At 35.3% G+C, this 27,567-nt stretch overlaps 4 protein-coding genes across 4 annotated transcripts; 3 read left to right on the forward strand and 1 right to left on the reverse strand.

The window, feature by feature from the left end:
• Positions 1–1,753: 1,753 nt before the first annotated feature.
• Positions 1,754–7,318, reverse strand: LOC106102593 (antichymotrypsin-1-like). The gene is made up of 9 exons (XM_013282118.1): positions 7,216–7,318; positions 4,974–5,065; positions 4,542–4,685; positions 4,168–4,368; positions 3,978–4,076; positions 3,418–3,558; positions 2,677–2,889; positions 2,254–2,386; positions 1,754–1,935 (listed from the first exon to the last, which is right to left on the reverse strand). The coding sequence occupies exons 1-9, from the start codon at positions 7,241–7,243 to the stop codon at positions 1,802–1,804; spliced, it is 1,185 nt and encodes a 394-aa protein (XP_013137572.1). The 5' UTR covers positions 7,244–7,318; the 3' UTR covers positions 1,754–1,801.
• Positions 7,319–10,703: 3,385 nt separating this feature from the next.
• Positions 10,704–16,036, forward strand: LOC106102227 (antichymotrypsin-1-like). Its single transcript, XM_013281649.1, has 9 exons — positions 10,704–10,797; positions 12,188–12,279; positions 12,567–12,710; positions 13,382–13,582; positions 14,020–14,118; positions 14,530–14,670; positions 14,996–15,208; positions 15,578–15,710; positions 15,855–16,036. Exons 1-9 carry the CDS (start codon positions 10,770–10,772, stop codon positions 15,986–15,988), a joined length of 1,185 nt encoding a protein of 394 aa, XP_013137103.1. The 5' UTR covers positions 10,704–10,769; the 3' UTR covers positions 15,989–16,036.
• Positions 16,037–17,599: 1,563 nt separating this feature from the next.
• Positions 17,600–23,504, forward strand: LOC106102559 (antichymotrypsin-1-like). The gene is made up of 9 exons (XM_013282076.1): positions 17,600–17,705; positions 18,795–18,904; positions 19,267–19,410; positions 19,941–20,144; positions 20,982–21,080; positions 21,366–21,506; positions 22,118–22,330; positions 22,856–22,988; positions 23,218–23,504. Exons 1-9 carry the CDS (start codon positions 17,678–17,680, stop codon positions 23,346–23,348), a joined length of 1,203 nt encoding a protein of 400 aa, XP_013137530.1. The 5' UTR covers positions 17,600–17,677; the 3' UTR covers positions 23,349–23,504.
• Positions 23,505–23,861: 357 nt separating this feature from the next.
• On the forward strand, positions 23,862–26,872 carry LOC106102207 (putative deoxyribonuclease TATDN1). Its single transcript, XM_013281627.1, has 6 exons — positions 23,862–24,023; positions 24,270–24,449; positions 24,920–25,103; positions 25,448–25,651; positions 26,149–26,358; positions 26,773–26,872. The coding sequence occupies exons 1-6, from the start codon at positions 23,990–23,992 to the stop codon at positions 26,870–26,872; spliced, it is 912 nt and encodes a 303-aa protein (XP_013137081.1). The 5' UTR covers positions 23,862–23,989.
• Positions 26,873–27,567: the final 695 nt, after the last annotated feature.

The raw sequence follows: 27,567 nt of genomic DNA on the forward strand, positions 1-27,567 counted from the left end.
GGCGCTGTTTGTGCTCATTATGCCAGTCCAATTTAATTTGAAGTCATCGTAACAGAGGGAATGAGAGAGCAAAATGCAGTTGCAATTTTTTTGTACAATAAAACCCAAAAAAAAAAATTTAAGTTACCATTTTTCCATTGTAGCTACATTCCAGCAGTGTATGCATTTCAGTATCCGTTAAACTTTTTGAAACTCCTGCACAGTCATTAAGCTCCCTCAAAATATTTTTTTTTCAAATAGCGAAAATGGCGGATAAAAGCTTTGAAAGATTAAAAACAACTAACTGAAAAAAATGGCGAAAAAGTCCAGATTCACTGTCCAAACAATAATTATCTTAAATAAGCAACAGGTTGTATCATTACTTACAGAATAGGGAAAATTCACACTACGCCAGTTGTGACGGAATGGCTGGACTGTCCAAAAAAGTAAAACGCTTCGCCAATCAGTGGTCTGATAGTGGTGGTGGTGCCAGTTAGCATTCATATTGTGCTAGTTGATTGACAGTTAAGGTATTGAGTTCTACTGACTTACTGTACTAGCCAAGTGTGAACCGTGCATTATGTTTATGATAGTGAAAGGCAAAAAGAATCAGTGTTGCTACCACTCCAAAGAGTATTTTTAGATATGGATAGTCACCCCGATTGCATGGACAGGTTACGAGCAGTGGTATTTCGTGTCTATTTAATTTTGGCATTTAGTAACTAAAAAGCGATAGGCACAGTGCAAAAATTCTATTTGCAGTAATTATGGTGGCAGCTTTTTACGCCTTTTACCTACATATAGATCACATGGATCAAAACTGTTATTCAAAATTGTATAGTTCAAATGAAAATTATAATGCGCATTAAGTCATATTGAAAAATAACACATCTATAGTGTGTTTAAATAATTTAGATTAGTTTGATAAATGACGCATATGTAGTACCGACTTCAATTTATATGAAGTCAAATGCCATACTCAATAGACAGGTATCGTAGTGACGAACAAACACACATAGCGATCAATTTTGAACTATCGATATTCCGTGTAAATAAGTAACAAACTCAACTAAAATTATTATTTTCTTATTCACTAATTTAGAGGACAATTCTATTATTGATTATAGTGTAGAGAATTTAGCGATGACAGAAATAATAGCGAAATCCAATTCGATTACGTACGGCTGTAGTAGTTATAAACATTTATTTACTCTCATTATTTGTTATAGTCATTAGTCATTTGAGAAAACAGTGTTTTTTTTTAAACTCATAAGTCAAAACAATAAATCTATCGATTCCAAATTCTATAAGAATAAAAATCGAAAATCGATAAGATTCATGACTGATTTTACACAACACATCTCTACTAAATTTGAAATGAATTGTCAAACTAATCTAAATTATTTAGACACACTATAATGTTTAATGCAATAAAAAGGTATTGCAAATAAGATATAGAATATAAACGTGTATTATATTTAATGAGCTACAATTCTTTGATACACCATTTTATTCAAATACTAGGTACCTAAGATAAGAAAGCAAAACAGATTTTTAACGGACATTGCGTACTAAACGCATTGCTATGGTTATGTAAAGAATAACCAGTCAGTTTTTTTTATTTTAAAAGGCTCATATGATATAAAGAGCACTACCTGATGATTAAAAAAAAACAACGCGAGGCTTAGGTCAAGTAAAACACGCTTTTAACTACACAGTATCTAACTTATTTAGGTTTTTTTAGGTTATGCAGAAAAAGAATTGAAACAAAACATTTATTTTAATAAAATATTTATTAAAAATGAACAAATATCTTGGTTACTCAATGAGTGTATGTGCCAAGAAACACGACCACATCGTGATATAGAATGGTAAAGAGGAATGGGCGGTCCGCGATGAACTCCCATGCTTGTGATGATGCCCTGGAGTCTGAAGCCTTTGGACCTGCATTGCTTCCTGTAACGTTTAAATTTGAAAAGTAAGAAACCAAGAAAGTATGAAAACCGGAAAACCTGAATACTTAATTCCTTCAAGATTTGATATCTGAGTTAAATTAATAGTTGTTGAACAAACTACGTTCTAGTCCCATGACATTGCAGAATATTGTAGCATTGTACTAACGAAATAAAACATCCTCATTCCAAATATGGGGCAATTAAATGGACGTTTTACACATCGACATAAAGCAATAAGTATTACTAGTCGAGTAAAAATGCTATCAACACCTCATGGTGTTATCATGGTGTTAGTGTCATTACTATGAATGTTTCTTACCGCCAGTTACGCCTGCACTAGAGCCTGCCTCGTCCACCCTCACTGCGGCTTCTTGGAATATGTTAGATACAGTAACAACGTCGTTGTCCACTACGCCAGCCGCTCCCTTGCTAAATATCTCATTCACTCCCACCTGTCACAAAATAAACAGTCTGTAAAGCATTGCCGCGTACAGTTATATACATCTTTACTAATGTAATTAAGCTCGGACACAAACTTATTAATAATTTAAACCCGTAACACTTAAGATATGCTTTGGCTAGATATTTTAAAGCTATTATATTTAGGGGTGATGACATTGGAAAAATAGTCATACGAGTACAGGACCATACTACAAGTCAATAGCAACAAAGAAGCAAGACTGCATGATAACAATTATTGTTAGACAATGACAAAGGCTTAGAAAAACGAAATACAACATACCTCTGGTAATATTTCTGCGTAATTCAGACTACTTTTGATGTCGAATTTGGGTAAATACAAATCGATGTCAGATCTGGAGGTTCGCATGCCGAAGACGTAATCCAGTAGACCAGTTCGCGCTACCTTCTCCAGGACCTCTGGGAGACCTTCCACTTCTTTCGGCAAGATCACCACCATGCGGAAACCGGGTTCTTGGTATGGTAACTCTACCACCTGCAATGAAATTCAAAGGTGCGTGTGTATGTGTCTGTGCGAAGTCAAAACGATACAACAGCTGTTGAAGTTACTGGCAGCTAGGAGTGGCGTGAGACAAATAAAGAACTTGAGTAAAATAAGAGTAGATCGAATGTCGTGATTCGTTACAATTCGTTATTGTGGTTGCTTATATGATAACCGACGTCGTTGACAATTTTTATGTAAAATGTTTTTTTTATTTATAAATTGCTTTCTCCCGCGTGGCATTAAAAAAAAACAAATCAGTCTATGTTTTCTTCCAGACTATCCTCTACGTCTATGCCAAATTTCATCGAAATCCGTTCAGCATTTCGGCTAAAAACTCTAACAAACATCCATCCATCTAAACTTTCGCATTTACAATGTTAGTGTTAGTATTATTTGTATAGGAATGAAGCTCTTGTTAGTTTCAAGAAAGTATTTCCATTGCCTACAGACGCGTACAACTGGAAATACATTAACAACAGCTACCATATAAAATAAACATAAATTAGTAAAAGAGCTTACCTTAGCTCCGAGCTGGCTGTCATCTTTAAACAAGAGGGTGCCTCTGTAGTGCATCATCATTTTCTTAACAGTCGTTGTCTCGTTGGTGTAGAAGTCCTTATTCTCAGTCAACGAAGCTTCGAAACCCTCTTGCAAGCGTCCCTAAATAACATGTACAAGTGTTTTATAAAGTCTGGTAAAGATCTCAAAAGGTTGCTGGGTTGTTCGGTACTGGACTGATGGAGGTAATTCATATTATCCATACGCAAATAAACAATATTCGTAGTTACGTTTTTGTTTAGATACCCGTCGAGGGGCTTGGATCCTACCCTATGATGAGGTGACTAGCTCTAGCCAGCTGTCAGTCAACCACGCTAGCCTAGCGCAGGTTTATGTTGACACATCAGTCAACGAATTTAGTCCAGCATTCCATTTCATCTCAGTCAAATAGATTTCACATGAACTATCTTGATATTAATGAATTTCCCAGTCTGCTACTGGCAGATACACAAAATCTACAGTCTGTTACTCCAAGTTTAAGTATTTCCTACTTTAAAGTTGAATAATTTGTGTTTTCTTACCTTGAAGTAAATCAGGTCGATGAGTGCTATAGACGCGTCCGGGCGCAGATCACTTCTTGACACTGGGTTCGTGATAATGCCTCTTAATTTTTTGTTGGCCTGTCCAATAAATATACATTTTTAAAGTAAACAATAGTATAGAAACAAACAGGTAATATAATAGTACAGATTGTAAAAAAACCCGTCTCACCCATTGGTTAATGGTATTTGCTGCCTTCTCTGTATCGTGGAAGTTAATTGATTCCACCTCTGCCTCATAAGCCAGCGCTGTCTTTTCAAACTTCTTGTTCAACGTGAATTTCTCGGCTAAGTAGATCTTGTTGGCCAGGTTTAGGTAGTTGGAGTCCATTGTGGAAAACTCGCTGCTCAGATTACTGTACTTGTCCGTCATCTATCAAAGCAATTGGATTTTATAATAGTTAACTCAACTGTGGGTTTCCACTACACGTATATTTTAGTTATCATCAGAAAAGTAACTATACACATATTGTTGTTAAAAGGTAAAAAACGTAAAAAGCCCTAGCTGGAAAAATATAAGTAATCAAACATTAGTACGAATTTTACCTGTATATAGTCGGTCTCGCCGAGCAGTTTCGTAATTTCATTCCTCATTTTACCCTGAGTGCCGGAGGAGTAGATCGCCAAAAGAAAGATCACCCCCAAAGGTGAACTAACGATGTTAGTGTCAGTCGCTAGTATATAGGTTTCCTGCAAAAAACATTACAAAAAACTCATGACTAATATATTAAATCTTTAAAAAATTTCGTTATAAATTAAAATACAAATTTTTTGGTCATTTGAATGTTTTCGGTGCCCATCGTCAGCTCACTACACGTTCCTACCAAGAAGCTCGGTGCCTCATCTAAGTTAGGGGTCACTAAGTCTTTATAAGTGCGGGTCAGTTTACAGCATACATAATATATTACTGGTCTGCAGATTACTCTTATGGACAACGCGATCTGCTAGTTTTGATATGAAAATAACAATAATACTTACGTGCAAAATTCGAGCGGACGCTTTATCGATGTTATCTCCTAGAGGAGTTCTCGCATATTTTTTGTCATTCTTTTGACAACTGGCCACCGCCACTGTAATATGTTGCATTTTATAATATTATTCTTTTAATGGAAACAATTAATTCCTATACAAAGGGACGGAGGGGGGGCAATTCTTATTCGTAGTGTTAGGAATAAAATTAGTACCGTGCTATAGAAGTGGCGCAACTCTAGATTATCGGCATAAACGTCACGTTCCTAGCTGACAGCTGTCAATGTCACTAGAAGTATGGATAGATTGGCGCGTAACTTGAGTCTTGACGAGAAGTATTCCTCTGAGTTAAAAGCGACAGTATCAATTAAATAAGTTGTCTAATAGTAGTAATTTGTGTTGTCTGGCATCCTGTATAACGTGGGTATCGTAACGTGCATCCGTATACAATGGAAAGCCATCTATTCCTTTACCAAATTTATCTCGATTTGACCTAGCTTACCTTACCTTATCAAAAGTTGCTTGCTCAGTTTGGGCGCTAGATGACTACAAAATTCTTCACATATCACAAAAAGTAATTAATGTAAATAGCAGATTTTATTCTTATTGAAACCATGGAAATGTAATTCAGTTAACTTAACAGGGAATCCGAAAATACAAGCATTACAGTTAGTTAAATTATGTCAAATTTTTGCAATCGCTATTATTTATTCCAGACTAGATAATGTTATTTACGATATTATAGGCCTCTCATCTACCACTCTTATTATACTACCGTACGGTCGGCGTGTGAGTCTCATTTATTACTTCTTGATCAAGTCACCTTTCACACTATCCATATTTTCTTGGTCTATTTCTACCGGTGTACCTCCACGCTCATAACTAACGTTTAGTAACTGTGGATAGAGGTAAGTTAGGTCAAATAGTCATCATTTAGGCGAAGGAATCACCCTATATTACGAGTATAATACGATCATGCATTACAAATTAAAAGAATTTATTTTAATATCACTAGTGATATACGGATTATGCAACAAAAAAATAAATAAAACAAGCTGTGCAAAAAAGCGTACAGACCAAGAGTCTGTAGAAGTTAAAAAAAAAATTTAAAAAAGACTGATTTCTTAAATCTTAAATTTTTTCGATTTCTTAAATTGTACCCTTTACTGTTCTTTCTACAAATGGGGGAACAATATTACATATACACATTTTCATGATATGCTCCTTTTTTTAACTTGAATATTATCAGTCAAAGGTAATATGTAAACAGCCTAATACGAAAATATAATCAATCGTTGGTGCCTTATGCGATTTATGACCCCGGTATCATATTTAAAACTATACATTTTAAGGGTTAAATGAAAATTGAATACTTTAAATTTACAATATGTATACAGATAATGAAATCATTTATCTATACTATTTTTTTTTTATATATAACATAAGGTGGCGAGCAAGCGGCCACTTGAATCCGACAAAATGGCGAAGCAACCGCTGCCCATAGACATCCGCATCTGCAGATGCGTTGCCTACCCTTATTCGACGGAGGAGGAGACGCATATAAAGAGGATATCTCCCCTCCCTATGTATCTCCTCCTCCGTCAAATCCACTTCCCCTTCACCTCCTCTCCTTATAAGAAAAGGGTGGTAAAGAGAAAGGGACTTAAATTAGGCCTTCGGCACCACACTCATCAGACGATACACAGAATTGCTTCCATTTCACGCCTGTCTTCTATGTGGTCGTGGTATTACACCGGGCGTGCCGGCCCTGCAGTGCTAAGATATTAAAGCGGGCACTACCACTGCTATATCTATACTATTATAATAAAGCGTAAACACACACTTCTTTGTTGCCTAAGATGTCAGTAATTACAACATATTTTTGAAAAATCCTTTTTTATAATAAAAAGTCCTACACTTACGTCACGCTTTAGGCAATATATTTTCACGCTATTAAACTTAGGGGGTAAATATTTTGGATAAAAACCCTAATGTGGGAAAGAGACCATAAGTTGCTGCCAACATCAAGGAAGCAAGGTTGGCATGCTATTTCATCTTGTCATGTTATTTTGATATTTGCTATTGATAATTTGACAAATGTGAAAAATAAAATAAAATTTTCATAATTATATGCGGATGAAGCCGCACGTGAACAGCTAGTTTGCAGTAATTGCACAAAGTGTACTGATACTACTGCAATGATAATATAGATTTTTACACATAAAATATTGTTACTTTTTTGTCCACTTACCCAAAAGCAAGAGAATGAACCACTTCATGTTGACTGTCTTTGTTGTACAACAGAAATGCACTGCAGCCACCCTTTAAATACCCTCAACCAATCGCTTGTTTTCGATTTTCTTATCTAAATTATTGTTGATGTTTGGGATATTTGTGAGGGAAAAGATGGAGGAAAACAGTAACTTATCAACCAAAGATATAAAAGAAATATATAGACTAGGCGTAGCGAAAAAAAAATTACCGGTCCTTTCTCTATTCGGTACTAGTTATCAAGTTTAGTACGCCATCTCGTGTCCTTGTATTGACATATAAAAAAAACATTTTAGAAAATTATATTAGCTCCATCTTTTGTTAAAAAACTAAACAGTGTCAAAATAAAATCCAAGCATTTAATTTAAATATTATTGAATGACACTCATTGGCAAATAATTTACATAAAATCTTACTAATATTATAAATGCGAAAGTTTAGATGGATGGATGTTTGTTAGAGTTTGTAGCCTAAATGGCTGAATATATTTTGATGAAATTTGGTATCGATGTAGAGGATAGTCTGGAAGAATACATAGGCTACTCACTTTTGTTTTTTTTTTTATTTTAATTTCACGCAAACGGAGTCGCGGGCAAAAGCTAGTTCAATATATTTACGTATGGTTTTAAAGTCTGAAATATGGTCATATATACACTATGTGAAAAATGTTCCATGTGAAGTGTCAACTTTGTCAACTCTATGTATTATTTTGAATTTCTTTGTTATTAACCCTATTATATTAATAATAATTCGTTGATAACGAAAATCGCATTTAATTTTTTTGTCTGTCTGTCTGTCTGTCCGCAAGCCGCGATGTTCCGGGTATTCTCCGAAACGGGTGGGCCAATTTCGATCAGATTTTCACTAAAGGGTAACTGACTTAGACGGGCATACTATAAGCTACTTTTGTATCTTAATATTGCGTGGACGAAGTCGCGGGCAACTGCTAGTACACATATAAAGGGAAAAGATTTGTTTTTTTGTGTGTTTGCCTTGGTACTTAGTAATATAATAATGAGAAAGTTTACATGATTGGATGGCCATCCATCCATATGTTTGTTATTGTTTGTGGCCTAAACTGGTGAAAGGATCTCGATAAAATTTGGCATAAACACTTAGGCTTCTTACTATTGTTTTTTTTTAATTCCATCGCTGACGGAGTAGCGGACGAAAGCTAGTAAGATATAAACTCAAAAATATAAACGATTTTATCATGTTTACATGGCTTTTATTATGAACATTATATGGGACCTTATGTATGCTTGCAACATATACAATGTCGGGGAGTATCGCTAGTATTCACGTATTTGACCTCTTATTATTCAATATATGATATGATTGATAAGTAACTTTCGAATAAACTGCACTAAAGAAAAACCAGTCGTGATATTGCAAGCATGACCTGCTGATACAGATATGACCTTTTAACAAAATATCTACCTTTTATTTTTACCAGTTAACATGAATACGAAAGATGGATGGGATGTTTAAGAGTTAGCCTAAACCGCTAAAAGGATCTTGATGTCTGACATAGATGTATAAGGTACTCTGAAAGAAAACATAGGCTCCTAATTAAGTTTTTGTTTCCCACATTCCGTACGTTTAGAGCCGTCTAAAGCTATCTCGTAAATCCTTTGATCATCTCATACTACGAGTATCTTCTATAGTTCTCGTACAAATACCGTTTGTTTCAAGAGAAACATCAGTTAAAATGCAATCTACATAATTTATGCTTTCATTCGTATTTGGTATGACTCCTCATTATTTTTTTTCATAACATAAGGTGGCAAACGAGCAAGCAGCTGAATCCGCCAAAATGGCGAAGCGACCGCTGCCCATAGACATTCGCGATCGCAGATGCGTTGCCCTTATCCGACGGAGGAGGAGACGCACATAAAGAAGATATTGCCCCTTCCTATGCATCTCCTCCACCGTCAAATCAGCTTTCCCTTCCCATTCTCTCCTTATAAGAAAAGGGTGGTAAAGAGAAAGGGACTTAAATTAGGCCTCCGGCACCACACTCATCAGACGAAACACGGAATTGCTTCCATTTGACGCCTGTCTTCTGTGTGGTCGTGGTATTACACCGGGCGTGCCGGCCCTGCAGTGCTAAGTTGTTAAAGCGGGCACTACCACTGTTATCCAAATAAATATACTTTCAAGTTACAGTATTAAATGTAAATTAAAAGTGCCTTTTACAGTATACTAGTTGTTGACCGCGACTTCGTCTGCGTGAAATTTGAAAATTCAAAACTTACGTTCGCCACCTTTTTTTAACCTATTACCAAAAGTATTAACTTAGTAGTAATCTACGTAATAACAGAAATCTACCGATGCAAGATTCCAAATTCCTAAACCCGGTAGTTTGTGCGCTGATTTTTCGGTTACCCTGATTGTTTGTGTTCGCGATGTCTTTTAAACTATTAGTCGCATGATAACAAACGCATTTAGTTGGATAAGGATTAATATTGAAACCAATAAAAGGACGCCCGCAAATAGCGTGCGGTTATTAATTCATTTTGTAAACAAAAAAGTGGTTATCGTATGAAAACCGTTAAAGATTTACATATATGCTATCGCGGACTTTTTCTGTAGAAACCTGTAACGGTTTAGGCAGCGTAAGCTAAGAAAAGTTAAAGTTTATTGAATTTTTAACGCCGGCGTCCAGAAACACGCTGTTTTTTAATAGTTCCTAAACATTAGTAACAATATAAAATATAGCCCAAGCCAATATAATATAAAATATAGAAAGGACCCTAAATCGTACTGGTTTGGAAATACCGCCGGGGACACACCGTTCCACGACGCGGCTGTGCGGGGCAGAAAGTTCCGCGAAAACCGCACGGTTGTGGAATGCCAGCCATCAACATGATGAGTTTGGTAGAATTAAAAAAAAAACAAAAGTAAGTAGCCTAAGGGTTCTTAAATACTTTCCTTTACATATAGTTATGCCAAATTTTATCGAGATCCTTTCAGCACTGTAGGCCACAAACTCTAACAAACATCCATCTATCCAATCATCTAAACTTTCACATTTATAATATCAAGTATGCAAGTCAAACATACAAAAAACAATACTTTTCTCCTTATATGTGTTGAAAAGGACGCGAACAGGAAGGAGCAGCAGCGCGGAGAAATTAAGGGAAATCAACTTAAAATGAAAATTTATATAAAAAGGGAAAATTCTAAACAAACAGCCTAGCAACCATTGTAAGAATTTTTTGAAGAATGCCATATTATTTACAAAAAGAATATAATTTAAAAGAACACAAATTCTAATTTTAAAAATCTATAAAAAGTAAAATTATATCAAAGAGGTTAATTACGTCGCCAACATGTGTACCCGAACAGATGTTATCGAATTGTTATGAATAGGGTTTTTAAAATTACATCTTTTCATCATCTTTCCCATTACAAATTTCCCGTATTATTATCAACAATAATTTAGATAAGAAAATCAAAAACAAGCGATTGGTTGAGGGTATTTAAAGGGTGGCCGCAGTGCATTTCTGTTATACAACAAAGACGGTCAACATGAAGTGGTTAATTCTCTTGCTTTTGGGTAAGTGGACAAAAAAAAACAATATTTCATGTAATCTTTATTACTGCAGTACATTTTGTCTTATTGCAAATAATTGAATTTTTATTATCAATTTAAAAAAATCCATTTTCACATTTTTTTATTTGTCCTCCACTAAGAATAAAATAAATGATTTTATCTTGTTAGTGCATGGCCATCGTCTTCATACATAAAGATTCCTTCGCCAAAATGATGACTATTGAACCAACTTACCTCTATCCAAAGTTACATGCGATTGAGGGCTCCAAAGTTTTTGAATATGCTAACTTGTATTGAAATATCTCAAAGAGTTAACAACATTTATTAAAAACTAGCTTTCGCCCGCGACTCCGTCCGCGTGGAATTATAAAAAACAAAAGTAAGTAGCCTATGTGTTCTTCCAGACTGCCCTCTACATCTATACCAAATTTCATCGAAATCTGTTCACCCGTTTAGGCTACAAACTCTAACAAACATCCATCCATCTAAACTTTCACATTTATAATATCAGTATTAGCATGATTAAACCATGTATTCAATCAAATCAGGGGGCGAGTTTAGCAAAGGGATCTGTGGTCTTCTATATTTGGTGTCGCCAGGGGTAGGGGTAGGGGATAGAACAAAGTCTCCGAGCCCGCATTGCACGGTGCCGTCTTCCGAGGAGCGCCTTAGGGTGCAGCGTCCCAACTCGTTGGGACGCACCGAGGGCCCCTTCCCGGGGCGGTCAGTGGGGCGTCGCGGTGGCAAGCGAAAGCGATCCCGTGGCGCCCCACACAATGGCCAGGAGGGAATGAAGGGGTTTAGTGCGGTATGCCCCCCACTATGGGGGGAGAGTCCCACATAACTCACGTGTCTGCCCCGAGGCATGGAGTATGCAGAAAGCATTCCCCTTCGGAAAAAAAAGGGGATAGAACAAAAGAATGTGAAAAACATATAAAACTACTACAAATAAGAACACATTATTGGTAGCTCCCCTCCCCACCGATTCCCTAACAAACGAAGTATTTGTTTACATTATTTTTCTCACTTATAAATGCGAAAGTTTATATGAATGGATGGATGCATGTTTGTTGAGTTTGTAGTAAACGGCTGAAGGGATCTCGATGAAATGATGGCATAGACGTAGAGGATAGTCTGGAAGAACAGCTAGGATACTCGCTTTTGTTTTTTATACCCTGCGGACGGAGTAGCGGGTGTGAGCTAATTTTATATGAAACTAGCTGTTGAACGCGACTTCGCCCGCGTGAAATAGATAAATTACCTTTCTAATGGTGAAAGAATTTTTAAAATCGGCCCAGTAGTTTTTGAGTTATTTCAATACATACAAAAATACAAATCTTTTCTCTTTATAATATTAGTATAGACATAGATTTTAAGATGCAACATATTACAGTGGCGGTGGCCAGTTGTCAAAAGAATGACAAAAAATATGCGAGAACTCCTCTAGGAGATAACATCGATAAAGCGTCCGCTCGAATTTTGCACGTAAGTATTATTGTTATTTTCATATCAAAACTAGCAGATCGCGTTGTCCATAAGAGTAATCTGCAGACCAGTAATATATTATGTATGCTGTAAACTGACCCGCACTTATAAAGACTTAGTGACCCCTAACTTAGATGAGGCACCGAGCTTCTTGGTAGGAACGTGTAGTGAGCTGACGATGGGCACCGAAAACATTCAAATGACCAAAAAATTTATATTTTAATTTATAATGAAATTTTTAAAGATTTAATATATTAGTCATGAGTTTTTTGTAATGTTTTTTGCAGGAAACCTATATACTAGCGACTGACACTAACATCGTTAGTTCACCTTTGGGGGTGATCTTTCTTTTGGCGATCTACTCCTCCGGCACTCAGGGTAAAATGAGGAATGAAATTACAGAACTGCTCGGCGAAACCGACTATATACAGGTAAAATTCCTGTTTGTTTGACCGCTTCTCTTTGTTATTTTGATTGACAATTTTTTTTCATATTTTTCATCTTTTAACTTCTACATTCTACAAAATTAGAGGTAGAGGTAGACCTAGAAAGAGATGGATGGATTGCGTGAAAGGTGACATAATCAAGAAGGGAGTGATGACTGAGATGACGGATGATAGAGTGCTTTGGAGGACGAAAACCCGGCCGATCATACTGGAGTAGGATAAGGCAGGGGAGATGATGATGGTTCTACAAAATTACAACTAAATTGAACTTGTTGCCGGTAAATTGTAACAATAATATAAAATGTTCACTGTCAATAGTTACAAGTATAGAACGAGTGTATTTTAAAATCATGATTAGATATAGTTCCAATTTTAATTTTATCATTTTGAAATATTTATCTAATAATGTTGACTGGCGAAATACTTAAAAATGCATATTGACAAAAACCGTGCGCAGAAAGTTTGCCGATGTCTTCTCTTCCCACAATCACTGACCTTGTCCCGTACTTGTCTGTTCGGTACCGTCAGTGACGTGTCACGTCATGACGCCACCAGCAAAGCTTCCCTACTGATTTGAATGACAGGAATGATAATATACACGTGTAGAGGAAACCCACAGTTGAGTTAACTATTATAAAATCCAATTACTTGGATAGATGACGGACAAGTACAGTAATCTGAGCAGCGAGTTTTCCACAATGGACTCCAACTACCTAAACCTGGCCAACAAGATCTACTTAGCTGAGAAGTTCACGTTGAACAAGAAGTTTGAAAAGACAGCGCTGTCTTATGAGGCAGAGGTGGAATCAATCAACTTCCACGATACAGACCTGGCAGCAAATACCATTAACCAATGGGTGAGACATTGTGGCTTTTTTACAACCTATTTTAGTATATGTTAGAATATAATAATAAAATAATATAACCAATGTATTATTGTATTGTATATTGTATATTGTAATTTATTATACTAATAATAAATTAGTTAAGCCATATGTATGCATTCTATAAAACTTACGGGGTGAGTAAATTGTAACACTTTGTGAAAAAGGGACAAAGCCTACAAGCCAAAGCCAGCATAGAATAAAGGTTGCAATTTGTAATTGAATGTCTTATAGAATATAAACAATAAAATAAAGTTTTTATAACTTCATGCTGATGAAGCCGCACAGGAACAGCTATAGTTATAGTGTATTGTGGCAAACGAACAATATTTTGCTCATGAAATATAAAAAATATGACATCATGCATGTTTTCGTATTGTTTGCTTTAAATATGTATATTTTTTGGACAGGCCAATAAACAATTAAGAGGCCTCATCACGAACCCAGTGTCGAGAAATGATCTGCGCCCGGACGCGTCGGTCGAACTTATCGACCTGATTTACTTCAAGGTAAGACTACAAAACAATTTAGTTATCAACAATAGAGTAAGAAATACTTAAACGAGGAGCCATTTTCAGACTGCGGTTTGTCTATCTGTCAGCAAATCGGGAAATTAATTCATATTAAGAGAGTCAACACGAAATCGAAAATGCAATACTAGACTAAATTCGTTGACTAATGTGTCAACATAAACCTGCGCTAGGCTAGCGTGGTTGACTGACAGCTGCCTAGAGCTAGTCACCTCATTGTAGGGTAGGATCCAAGCCCCTCGACGGGTATCTAAACAAAAACGTAACTTCGAATATTGTTTATTTGCGTATGGATAATATGAATTACCTCCATCAGTCCAGTACCGAACAACCCAGCAACCTTTTGAGATCTTTACCAGACTTTATAAAACACTTGTACATGTTATTTAGGGACGCTTGCAAGAGGGTTTCGAAGCTTCGTTGACTGAGAATAAGGACTTCTACACCAACGAGACAACGACTGTTAAGAAAATGATGATGCACTACAGAGGCACCCTCTTGTTTAAAGATGACAGCCAGCTCGGAGCTAAGGTAAGCTCTTTTACTAATTTATGTTTATTTTATATGGTAGCTGTTGTTAATGTATTTCCAGTTGTACGCGTCTGTAGGCAATGAAAATACTTTCTCGAAATTAAAAAAAAACTGTATTTCTTACCAAAAACATTTTTTATAAAAATCAACGACGCCGGTTGTCATAGCAACCACAATAAAGAATCACGATATTCGATCTACTTTTATTTTACTCAAGTTCTTTATTTGTCTCACGTCACTCCTAGCTGCCAGTAACTTCAACAGCTGTTGTATCATGTTGACTTCGCACAGACACATACACACGCACCTTTGAATTTCTTCGCAGGTGGTAGAGTTACCGTACCAAGAACCCGGTTTCCGCATGGTGGTGATCTTGCCGAAAGAAGTGGAAGGTCTCCCAGAGGTCCTGGAGAAGGTAGCGCAAACTGGCCTACTGGATTACGTCTTCGGCATGCGAACCTCCAGATCTGACATCGATTTGTATTTACCCAAATTTGACATAAAAAATAGTCTGAATTACGCTGAAATATTACCAAAGGTATGTTGCATTTTTTTTTTAATTTATATTAAAACATGGATTTGATATTAGCAAATGTAATATTTCCTTTTTAAAATATCAAAATCCAATTGCTTAAAAGAGTAACGAAAGCCTCTGTCTATCAATTACTGTTTTAAGGCAATCTTGTTGCTGCTGCTATTGACTTGTAGTTTGGTCCTGTACTCGTATGACTATTTTTTCCAATGTATTCACCCCTAAATATAATAGCTTTAAAATATCTAGCCAAAGCATATCTTAAGTGTTATGGGTTTAAATTATTAATAAGTTTGTGTCCGAGCTTAATTACATTAGTAAAGATGTATATAACTGTACGCGACAATGCTTTACAGACTGTTTGTTTTGTGACAGGTGGGAGTGAATGAGATATTTAGCAAGGGAGCGGCTGGCGTAGTGGACAACGACGTTGTTACCGTATCTAACATATTCCAAGAAGCCGCAGTGAGGGTGGACGAGGCAGGCTCTAGTGCAGGCGTAACTGGCGGTAAGAAACATTCATGATAAGGATAGCAATTGTTCAACAACTATTAATTTAACTCAGATATCAATTCTTGAAGGAATTAAGTATTCAGGTTTTCCGATTTTCATACTTTCTTGGTTTCTTACTTTTCAAATTTAAATGTTATAGGAAGCAATGCAGGTCCAAAGGCTTCAGACTCCAGGGCATCATCACAAGCATGGGAGTTCATCGCGGACCGCCCATTCCTCTTTACCATTCTATATCACGATGTGGTCGTGTTTCTTGGCACATACACTCATTGAGTAACCAAGATATTTGTGCATTTTTAATAAATATTTTATTAAAATAAATGTTTTGTTTCAATTCTTTTACTGCATAACCTAAAAAAAAGCTGCTGATTATTATCATGGATGTCAACGTGGCTACATGTTTCACTAAATTTACTCAGTTATCAAAGACATTTAAAAACATATAGACAAGGCATACTGAACAAAATTATTTCACCGTTACTTTCTCTGAATATTAGTTGTCAAGTTTAGTTGCCATCTTGTGTCCTTGTATTGACATGTTATAAAACAGTATACAAAATTATAATAAGCTCCATCTTTTGTTATAAAATGAACTAAACAGTATTGAAAAATTAAATATAAACATCTATTGGCAATTAATTTAAATACAATTATGACTTGTTATCTTGGACAGGCCTTCAATAGATAGCGTTAGCGATCATCGGAAAATGAAGCGTCAACTATGCCGCCTCTATATAGATATTATTTGAATCTCTTTCAGAAGAGGAATCAACTCTCATTATCCTCTTTACCAGTTACAGTTTTGTTAAGATATTCAAACTCCTGGCCTGGTTAGGTAAGCAAGCCAAACTGACATCAGACGGAGAGATCGTAAGCCAGGGTCTTAAAATTATGTTCTGCGGCGTCTTGTGCGAAGCGAGCTTCTATAAAGTTTGAATGTTACTATACAAATGTATAAAACAAAATCTGTCGCAGTGTTTACGCACTCGTTCATTGCAACCTTGGCCGGCTCGTCGACTTTATAGATGGGCCCCCGTTTTTTTATATTATTGCCTATTTTTGCGGGAATCGAATTTAATTCTCTGACTGTACGTATGTAACAGAAGGTCGTAACAAAATAATAGATTTGTGACGATGTCATAGTGATGATTAAATTTGCTCAATCTAGCGGGGAACCACATTTGGTTTTTACCTTCATTATTTCTTTGTATCGTCTATTAAGGAAAACGTTTTATTTGTATTGACGAGATAGAATACGTTACCGATCAATTGCGAACTTCGTTAATTTATAATCTGACTGGTGTTCGATCAAGAGCTTGACTTGACCTTGACTATGTGACCCCCCCCCCCGCCAAAGCTGAACCCACCCTTGCTTACAAATGTTACTAAATATAGTTACGATACTAGTTACGAGTATTGTTGATTTGTAAGAGTTTGTAGCCTAAACTGCTGAACGATCTCGATAAAATTTGGCATAGCTTACTCCGTTTTTTTTTTAAATTCCACGCGTACAGAGTCGCGATCAATCAACTATTTCATGAACGTTACAGATTTTTTAAAGAGAAACCATTAAATTGTGAACTCTTTTTTATTGTATTTATTCACAGTAGAATATTAAAAGTTAGATAATTGGAAATTATGTTGGCTCCAGTTTATCTCATTTGACATAATAGATCAAATTGTTATTGGTCCAGAGGGTATATCAATATTTGCTTGACAATAACGAAATCATGTTAGTATCGTAATTGATAACATTTCTATAAGATTTTAGGCTGCATGAATTTTGTCGATTTACCTTAATACGTTGTCACAAATATTCGTGATAACTCGCCTCTTCATGTTATATTTACATTTTACAATCAGACGAAGACAACAATCTATCCGTAACATGTACATAAAAGGTATACGAACAAACGGACTGTGATGCAAAACGATCAGTGAACGAAGAACCTTGGTCGCGATATGTTGAAAATACTCTTGCTAGTCTCGCGTAAGTTTTTTTTTTACAACAAACCAGTTTTGTATTGTTAAATGTCAAACTGAACATCAAAGATTCACTATACAATACTGATACGGGTTATAATTATATTTTTAAAATTAATTTAAAACACAAGGAAAGAAGGAACCTTCCAAAATGTTATTATTTGTGTGAAAACTACGTTTTCATTATCATTTGACTTAATCTCACTCATCTAAAACCATATTTATAAAAATTATAAAATTTGCTTCACCGCATATCCCATAATACTTTTTGTATAAGCGATGCAAAGCGAATCGCTACCTAGTTATTTTTATAAATAAAAAACCTGGAAAAGTGCTGGCTGGAATAAGTAATTAAGCAAGACCCTTAGTTAAAATCTACACTGAGAGGCAGTTAACTATGTTAAAAAACACAAACATACAGATATAACAAATGAAATCTTGCTTCAAACATCCTGTTAAAAGCGTTTTTCTAGCGCTGGAACGGTTTATTCCGCTTCATTCCTCGATGATGTCACTAATAAACAAAAAATGTAACTATTAGAGAATCGATAGTCGGTTATATTGATAATAAACAACTTGGAAACAGATTAGACTTTAATCGGTCCCGACAAACCTCATTTAGCTTTACTACATTCATACTTTTAAACAAACAATAATAATAACAAAGTTATTATACTTCAATACTTAAGTGTATAATTTACCGCCATAATGGCGCGGTTATTTTATATTGTTATTGACATTGACAGTCATAGGGAGGGGACGTGTATGTAAATGATCTAGTGTTGCGCTACACCGGCACGGTATCGATTTTCTTAACAAAGATATCCGTATACTTGTCGGTTTTAAATGCTCTTGATGCCTCTATCTACTAGTATTTTGCTCCATGCCAACCAGTTATGGGTAACTGAGCTATCAGATGAGTTTAATTTGAACAATAGAGATCAGGTCCCATATTTTAGTACATTACGTTGAGTCGTGAATTTCTAATTTAGTTGTTGACCCACGGCTACAAGGGTCAAGGTTATGTGGCTGATTTGAACCGGTTTGGAGCTGATTCGCACACGTACCGCCATTACATGATGCTGGTTTTTTGCAGTTTCAGTTGCGTTTGCGACTGAAGAAGATGAATTCTTTTTCTACGGCCATGAGTACAGACGAACGGAACTCGGCGATGCGGTTGATAAGGCTTCCATGAGATTACTGAAGGTACAAATTAAATGTAATATATCCCAAATACATAATTTATGGTTTGTATCGCCAGCGAAAAATTTAAAAGATATGCCATACTGTTTTAGCATTTATCAGCTAATTTCCCGTGCAAAGGTTCTAGTTTACCCGGAACAAATGTTGCCATAAGAACACATAGATGAAAATTGCTTTTTCGTTATCAGTATGCAAATACGTCATGATTTATCATGATTTTTTTCACGATATTATATAGAGACAATCAAATTTTATATGTATTAGGTTGCTTGAACAATCACCCTCCCCCCCTTTGCCTCATGAAAGGCGAAGTCAGGAACAAAAGGCAGTTATAGTTTTTAAAACCTTATTTGTATTTGTTGCAGGATTTATATGAATCCAGTGAAGAGAAGAATGTTATAACTTCACCCTTGGGCGTGCTGACGCTCCTCTCTTTGTACTCAACGGGGACTACTGGAAAGGTTAAAGAGGAAATCGTCAAATACCTCGGCTTACCTGATTATAAGAAAGTAAGAATTTAAAATTTCATCACCACCTCACTAAACATAGTTAAGGTGACTAGGCCATAATCAACCACGCTGGCCTAGTGCGGGTTGGTTGACTTCAGACATATCTTTGAATTTCTTCGCCGATGTGAAGACATCACGATGTTTTCCTTCACCGTAAGAACGTCGGGTAACTTGTGTACATATGAAAATTCGAAAAATCGAAATACACATTGGTACATGGCGGGATTCGAACCCAAGACCTGTAGATTACAAGTCAAGTGAACCAAAGAACCACGACGCTCTTTAAAATTTACTTATTTGATATTTGAAATACAGAGTTTACTAAATATTAAAAAAAAAAAAACAGTCATTAACTAACATGACTGTTCGTGTTTATTTTGGTTTATCACCTCACCTTATGTGTCAAAGTTCAAAATGTCTTGTTTGTTGTACCTTACTTATGTATGCATGTAATCTCAAACGAAATAAATAAATTGTAATTTAAAAGCTATATGAGAACATTACGATGACTAGTAATATTCTTTTTCCAGATGACGGAATCGTACAGTTCACTGACAGAGAAATTTACCTCCATGAACCCTGATTTCTTAACCATGGCTAATAAGGTGTGCGTGGCAAGTCGATACGAGTTAGCCGACGAGTTCACGAACGTAGCTACACGTGATTACCACAGCGAAGTACAGGCTCTCAACTTCACTAATCCTAGTGAAGCTGCCAGAATTATTAATGAGTGGGTAAGTTACTGCGAACAAGAAAATTACATCCAAAAATCTATTACGAAGAAATTTTCGCGGTTCCAATCTATAGTAATATTATAAAGAGAAAAGATTTATTTCTTTTCTAACTTTGTATATAATGAAATAACGCTAAAACTACTGGACCGTTTAAAAAAATTCTTTTACCATTAAAAGGCTACATTATCGCTGAGTAACATAAGCTATATTTTTTTAGTTTCACGCGGGCGAAGTCGCAAGCGACCGCTAGTAGTCTATACTGATATTAAAAAGAGGAAAGATTTGTATTTTTGTGTGTATTGTAATGACTCAAAAACTGCTAGACAGATTTTAACAATTTTTTTACTAATAAGACTCCCTTATCGCTGGGTAACATAAGCTGCATTTTTACTATTTTTTAATTTCACGTGGACAAAGTCGCAAGTATGTGCCAGTGAGTGATAAATGAGCAAATGGTTACTTGAATTAGTCGTAACAATAAAACGATAACTGTCCATAAACATCCGCAATAACTTCTCCATTGCATCCATATAAAGTAGATAGTGTGTTGATATATCTCGAAGTCAAAGACTTTTCTTATCATCTGTTCATTACATTGTAAAAGGATTAACAATTTTTATTAAATTCATTGATTTTCTTCACTTTGTGCCGCAATTTTTATAACCATATAATAAATCTGATTAAAAAATAAAATTGAAAAAAAAAAACGTTTGATCTCCAAGCAAACAAGAATTGCTTCTTATCCTGTTAATAAAAGTTCTTTGTTTCTTAAAGTCATTAAGAAGCATTGTTTTGTAAATAATGAGTAACTATTTGTTTGCATATCTCGTATTTCAGGCGGATCAGAAGACTCGTGGCAACATAAAGGAACCAGTTGACAAAGACACGTTTCCTCCAGAGACGGCGGCCGCTCTATTTAATATCATATTCTTCCAGGTAATACCTTAATCTAAGGGTTTCTCTGTTTTAGTTTTTTTAAACTCAACTGATATTACGTATTTAATCTTCACTATTTTCACTATTTGTATGCCCATGTGAAATGGGCCAGAGCTTGGGAGTAGAAGGCAGGTGCCCTACACTAGGGGAGCGAGCTAAATATTTCAAAAAATTATAATTGGTACTAAAACTACGAATGATATCATGTTGATGGTAGCTGCTTCTCCCCCCTAAATCTAGCCTAGATTTCTACCTCACTAAGTTTTTTCTCTTATGTGTTCCCAGGGTCACTGGCATGTACCATTCGAAAAGACGGACACCGTCGACAAGAAGTTCCATCTCAGCGCGACAGAATCTGTAGACAAACCAACGATGCATTTACTGCAGTCCTTGTTCTACCACGAAGACCGTGAATTGGGCGCTAGAGTAAATACATATCGTGTTCTATTACATCATTCTAAAACTTACGAGTCTATCGGGATTTTTAAAGAAATGTTAGTGAAAGAAACAAAATATGGACAGATGTTTTATACCTAAAGTAGTTCTTGTTCTTCCTTCCTCTTTTTTATAATATAAAGACACAACATTCTTCCTTGGAGTATAAAGGTTTTCGACATTAAGTCAGATAAAGCAAAGAAACAAAGGATTAAAAACGTGGCAACTAAGTGTAAGTCATCTCCCCTGCCTTATCCTACTCCCGTAGGGTCGGCGCACCGGGTTTTCGTCCTCCAAAGCACTCTATCATCCGTCTTCTCAGTCATCACTCCCTTCTTGATCATGTCACCTTTCATGCAATCCATCCATCTCTTTCTAGGTCTACCTCTACCGGTATACCCCTCCACATTCATAACTAACGTCCGTCTTGTTACATGCGATTCATCCCTTCTCATAACATGCCCATACCACTCTAACCTTTTACTCCTTATTTTCTCAACCACCGGGGCTACTCAAACTTCCTCTAATATACCCATTTTGTATCTTATCCAAACTAAGTGTAAGTCTTGTTACATTTAAATTTAAATAAAAAATCTTTACAGATGATTGAACTGCCGTACAAAGAGGAGGGCTTCAGAATGGTGATAGTGCTGCCGGATGCAGTGGATGGTCTATCTGCGGTGCTGGACAAATTGGCGCAGAAGGGGATGCTGGAGGACGTGTTCGCTATGAGCCCGCCCGGACAGGACGTGGACATCGACATGCCTAAATTCGAAGTCAAGTCCAAGTTCAATCTAAAGAACGTCTTGGTAAAGGTAAGTACAGGGATTTTGTTAGTAAGGAACAAACGTAGAATGATATGAAGGAAGTTTGATTGTATGTAGTCGATGTACACATGTAAGGACAGAATGTTTATTAAAAGGTTATATAGTTGTTGTGAGTAGAGTTGAAAATGGCATATTTGGATGGTTCGGACATGTGGAAAGGACGAACGAAAGTACATTAAAAAAGAAATTTATAAGCGAAAGATTAGTAGTGTTGGTCGGGGTTGTGCTCGTTGTATCGGTGCGTTCCTCTGGAGATCCCGGGACCCTCAAATCGCACCTGAGGGCAGCCACCGAGGGGGCTATGCTAGAAGACTTTATATCGTCCAGATTAATGAAATACTCAAGAAATGCGGTACCAAGAGCACCACAAACCGACATATAAGTAGATGTATCAGTGTCTTGAATAATGTTCGTGGTCTCTACCTACCCCTCTGGGTTGCAGGCTAGAGTTGTGTTGATTGTGTTGTCGTAGTCTATATAAAGAAAACACTCCTAAGATATACACTCTTTCAGGAAGGGTTAAGTAGTATATTTAACCAGCCAGCTGAAGAGATCGTGAAAGGCCAAGGAGTGGAAGTGTCCGAAGTGTTCCAGGAAGCATTCGTTAAGGTCGACGAAGAGGGCGCCACTGCTGGGGCTTTTACTGGTAAGACAACTATTTTCAAATCTATGTGTTTAAAATGACTGAAAAATGATGTGTGTGTTTGTAATATTGAAAAAATTATATTGCTGCTGACAAAAATATTTTTTAAAATTTAAGTCTGTCTGTCGGCAAGACCGCGTTGTTTAAATTTCGCTGTGACGAAGTTCTACTTACCCCTTGTATTATATAATATGCGAAAACACCACGGTCTTTATACTTTTCGTGTGCACAGGGGTTGTTTTGGTGGCTACATCTCTGTTGTCGCAGCCGCCACCGCCGCTACCCTTCAAGGTGGACCGCCCCTTCCTCTACGCCATCTTGCATCAGGACATCGTGTTGTTTGTCGGCACATACACGCACTAGGTTTGACTGAAAAACTACTGTTCAGCTGACAACCACTACTAAGTGTATCAAGATACAGGGCTGTTTCAAATTCACATTCATTGCTAGAAATTCGAATAAATGTTTTATTCATAAGTTAAATTGCATTAATAAGTTAAATATATCATTCCTAATATTTTCATTGTTTTATTTTTTTATATCCCAAAATGTTTAATGTCGATAACATGGAACATAGAGGTCCGTATTAAATAAAAAATTGTTGAGCTTTTTAAAAAATGGTCTTTGTCTCCCGGCTTTACGGATCTAGATGAAATTGGGCAGATGTAGAACATAGTTTAGTAGAACACATTTTTTTTCAAGTCAATTATTATGTTTTTTAATTCGCGCGGACAAAGTGGCAGACGAAAGCTAGTTAATAATTACTTGTAACTATTTCCACATGCGCATACCTATTCTTTGAACATTGGCATGTCAGTCAGTGTCATTATGACATGATGCACATGACACACTGACACCTGACATGACATGACATGAAAATGTCAAATTTTACTTTTAGGTTAGAAAACATACAAATAATTTAATTTTAAGCATTTACCTGTGGATATTTCTTTAATCAAATATTAATATCAAGTGCGCAAAATCTAGAAGTGTAAACAAATCTAATGAGAAGAATGGCTTTAATAAGGCGATATATCGGTAATGAACTTTTACAGCTGTTTATACTTATTTAAATGCTTTTTAATAAGAAAAAACATAAAGTGCAAGCAGTTTTCTGAATACATTAGTTTAAAAACGTCTTTGAAAATACAACGCCCGTTTAGGTCAAACTAAAAGGCGTACATCACTTAAACTATGCTAATAATTTATCAACTTTTGCACTATTTTTAATATTGTTACGATAAAGGACAATATTGAGACTTATTAGAAGAGTAATTTCCACAGATATCGGAGCCAATCTCACAGATGATATGTACCAAGGTGTGTACAATAAATCAAAGAAGCATGAACCAGACCTAGACAAAGTGTTGGAGAGAAGCTGGGCCAACGGGATGAGTAAAATGATAATAACAGGAGGAAGTTTAAGTGATAGCAAGAAAGCTATTGACTTATCTTATACTGATGGTAAGCTTTTATTTCATTTTTAAGATTTCTACCTACCTCTAAACAATTGTTGGAATAGACTGAAATGTAGAGCAGAGCAAAATTTCGGTCATTTTTAAAACTTAATAAGTATGTAATTTCTTTTTTGAGGCGATAAATAAAAAATATGTAAATACATATTCATTCATTTATCATAATTGAAACAAGGTTTTACTTTTTCATGTCATAAATTAGAAGCAGGTATCAAAAATGTGGAAAGTGAATTTAAGTCTTGTTTCAATAGTTTAAAGTTCTATTTGTCACAAAAATTGCTCAACCCAATGCCCAGATCATTTTTCATTCTATTCATATTGTGTGTGGAAATGTGCAGATCGAAGACACTCTCACTATACTTGCTAATAATAGTCCAAAAAATGCATATTTTTATAAATCTTAGATATCTGTAGAGTTATATAAAATAACTTTTCAGCTGAATCTTGTTGAATTTTCAGCAAGATTGTATGCTACAGTGGGATGTCATCCAACAAGATGTAATGAATTTTTTGAAAACCCTGAAACATATTTAAATGGCCTAAGAGATTTAATTACTAAGCACAGAGACAAAGTGGTAGCGATAGGAGAATGCGGTTTGGATTATGACAGACTCCACTTCTCTGGAAAGGAAATACAACTTAAGTGAGTTTTAGAAAAAAAGTGACAAATTGAATTTAATAAAAACACTTTAATTTAGTGGTTTACTAGCTTTTCCTCGCGACTTTGTATTGAATTAAAAAATCTAGAAGTAAATGTTTTCTGTTGCTCGGCAATAATGTAGTTTTCCGATAGCAATATTTTGTCAATTTTTTATTTATTTATTTAATATTTGGAAAACTTACAGTCTTAATGAACCTAGGTAACTATAAAATAGATAACTATGGGCCAATGAAAAGTTTTCACTTCGTAGCAGAAACAAATAGTTTTTGGGATTAACAACAAATTTTTTTTTTTTTTAGTATTTAGTTAATACTGAATTGTTACAGATATTTTGAATATCAGTTAAAACTAAGTCGTGAATTCAACTTACCATTATTTCTCCATTGTCGGGCTGCGGCAGATGACTTAGTGGATATCTTGAGGAGAAACAAGGATAACATTGTAGGAGGAGTGGTACATTCATTTGATGGTCCAAAGGATGCTCTTGAGAAGATATTAGACTTAGGAATGTATATAGGTATAAATGGATGGTGAGATCTGTAGTATTTGATACTAGCTTTTGTCCTTGTGGAATTAAAAAAAACAAAAGTAAGTAGTCTATGTGTTTTCCAGAGTATCCTCTACATCTATACCAAATTTTATTGAAATAAGTTCAGCCGTAACTAAAACTCTAGCAAACATCCATCCATCTAACCTTTCGCATTTATAATATAAGTAAGGTTATAGCTAACTAGCTGTTGATCGCGTCTTCGTCCGCGCAGAAATAAAAAAATTAATAAGAAAAGCCTATGTTACTTAGTGATAACATAGGTATATATCGGTGAAAGAATTTTTGAAATTGGCCCAATAGGTTTTGAGTTTTTTCAGTACATACAAAAAATTATCTTTCCTCTTTATAATATTAGTATAGAAGTATAGATAGAAACCGGAGCGAAAAAGGAAAAAAGCATTACTTTAATAGATGTATAGTAAGAAACATCCATCCATCCATCCAAGTAGTTGCTAATATTAGTATGATAATTTTCAGTTCACTAAGAACTAAAGATAATTTGGAAGTGGTGAGAGAAATACCACAAGATCGTCTTATGATGGAGACAGATTGTCCATGGTGTGAGGTGAAAGCAACTCATCCTGGCTATCCGCTTGTTTTCACCAAATACCCTACCATTAAGAAAGAGAAGTATACTATAGAATCTGGTAGGCAAGTCAAAGGGAGAAATGAACCAGTAAATATTGTGTGAGTACACTTTTTGATAGTTAACCCTTTACCAAGCAAAAGTTACTATTTTAAACTAGCTTTCGCCCGTGACTCCGTTCGCGTGGAATAAAAAAAAAGGAGTAGCCATCCAGGCTATCCTCTACGTCTAGCCAAATATCATCTTGATCTGTCCAGCCGTTTAGGCTACAAACCAATAAACATCCATCCATCTATCTAAACCTATAATTTATAGTATTAGTAAGATAAGTGGATTGTATAGATTTTGAAGAAAAAAACAATACACTTTTTAGAGTGATTTTTTTGAATTTCAACACTTTAACTTATCTTTTTAGTGTACCATCATTAACTTCAACTGAAAAAAAAAAAAAGGTTTTTTTTTTTAATTTTTTTTATCAATAATGTTTTAGTGACCATACTGCAATTTTTTTTCAGGCAAGTACTTGAAATTTTAGCAGGTGTACGAAAAGAAAACATTAATGAACTAGCGGAAACTATTTTCAATAATACAAATAAACTGTTTTTCAATAAATAAGTTAAATATCAATAAAGGAAAAAAAATTAAGACCTATAAGGTCTTTAATTTATATCTTGAGTTTTATTTCTACAAAAATTAACATATCAAAGTAATTTATTAAGATTAAAAATAAAAAAATCCTGTGGTAAATAGGTTTTAAACATAAGGTTGTTATTTGCAGCATTTTTTAATTTATTCAAGTGTATTCCTTTTCTAAAGGGTTTACATTTAGTATGACATTGGTCAAGAATAAAAGACATTTTTTCTCAACTGTTTTTATTCCACATTACAATATTAAACACACACGATCTCTCTAACACAAATAAATAACACTACAAAGATAAACTTTATCTTCCAATAAAGTACTTTATATATCTTGTTTTTCGGTGACATTTTATTATTGAAAAAAATGCTTTTAGATTTACCTAACAAAATGCATATATTCACAATATTTAGCTACTTTAGACAGTATGAATAATAAAAATTAGCCATTATTATTAAAAATTGGCTATAACTTTTTAAATGCGTCAGGAATGTTCGACCTTGCCAATACTGGTTTGTACTACAGATATTCAAATCAATAGACAGGACATTACGAACTAATTACTATCAAAAACTCTACTATTGGTTTCTACCAGATTGTCTAGATTGGTAAAGCTGTATTAACAATTATTTTCGATTTAACTCATACAAGGATATTTGATCCAGCGAGA

Source organism: Papilio polytes, unplaced genomic scaffold (assembly GCF_000836215.1).
Source record: "Papilio polytes unplaced genomic scaffold, Ppol_1.0 DF823923.1, whole genome shotgun sequence".
Lineage (NCBI taxonomy): Eukaryota > Metazoa > Arthropoda > Insecta > Lepidoptera > Papilionidae > Papilio > Papilio polytes.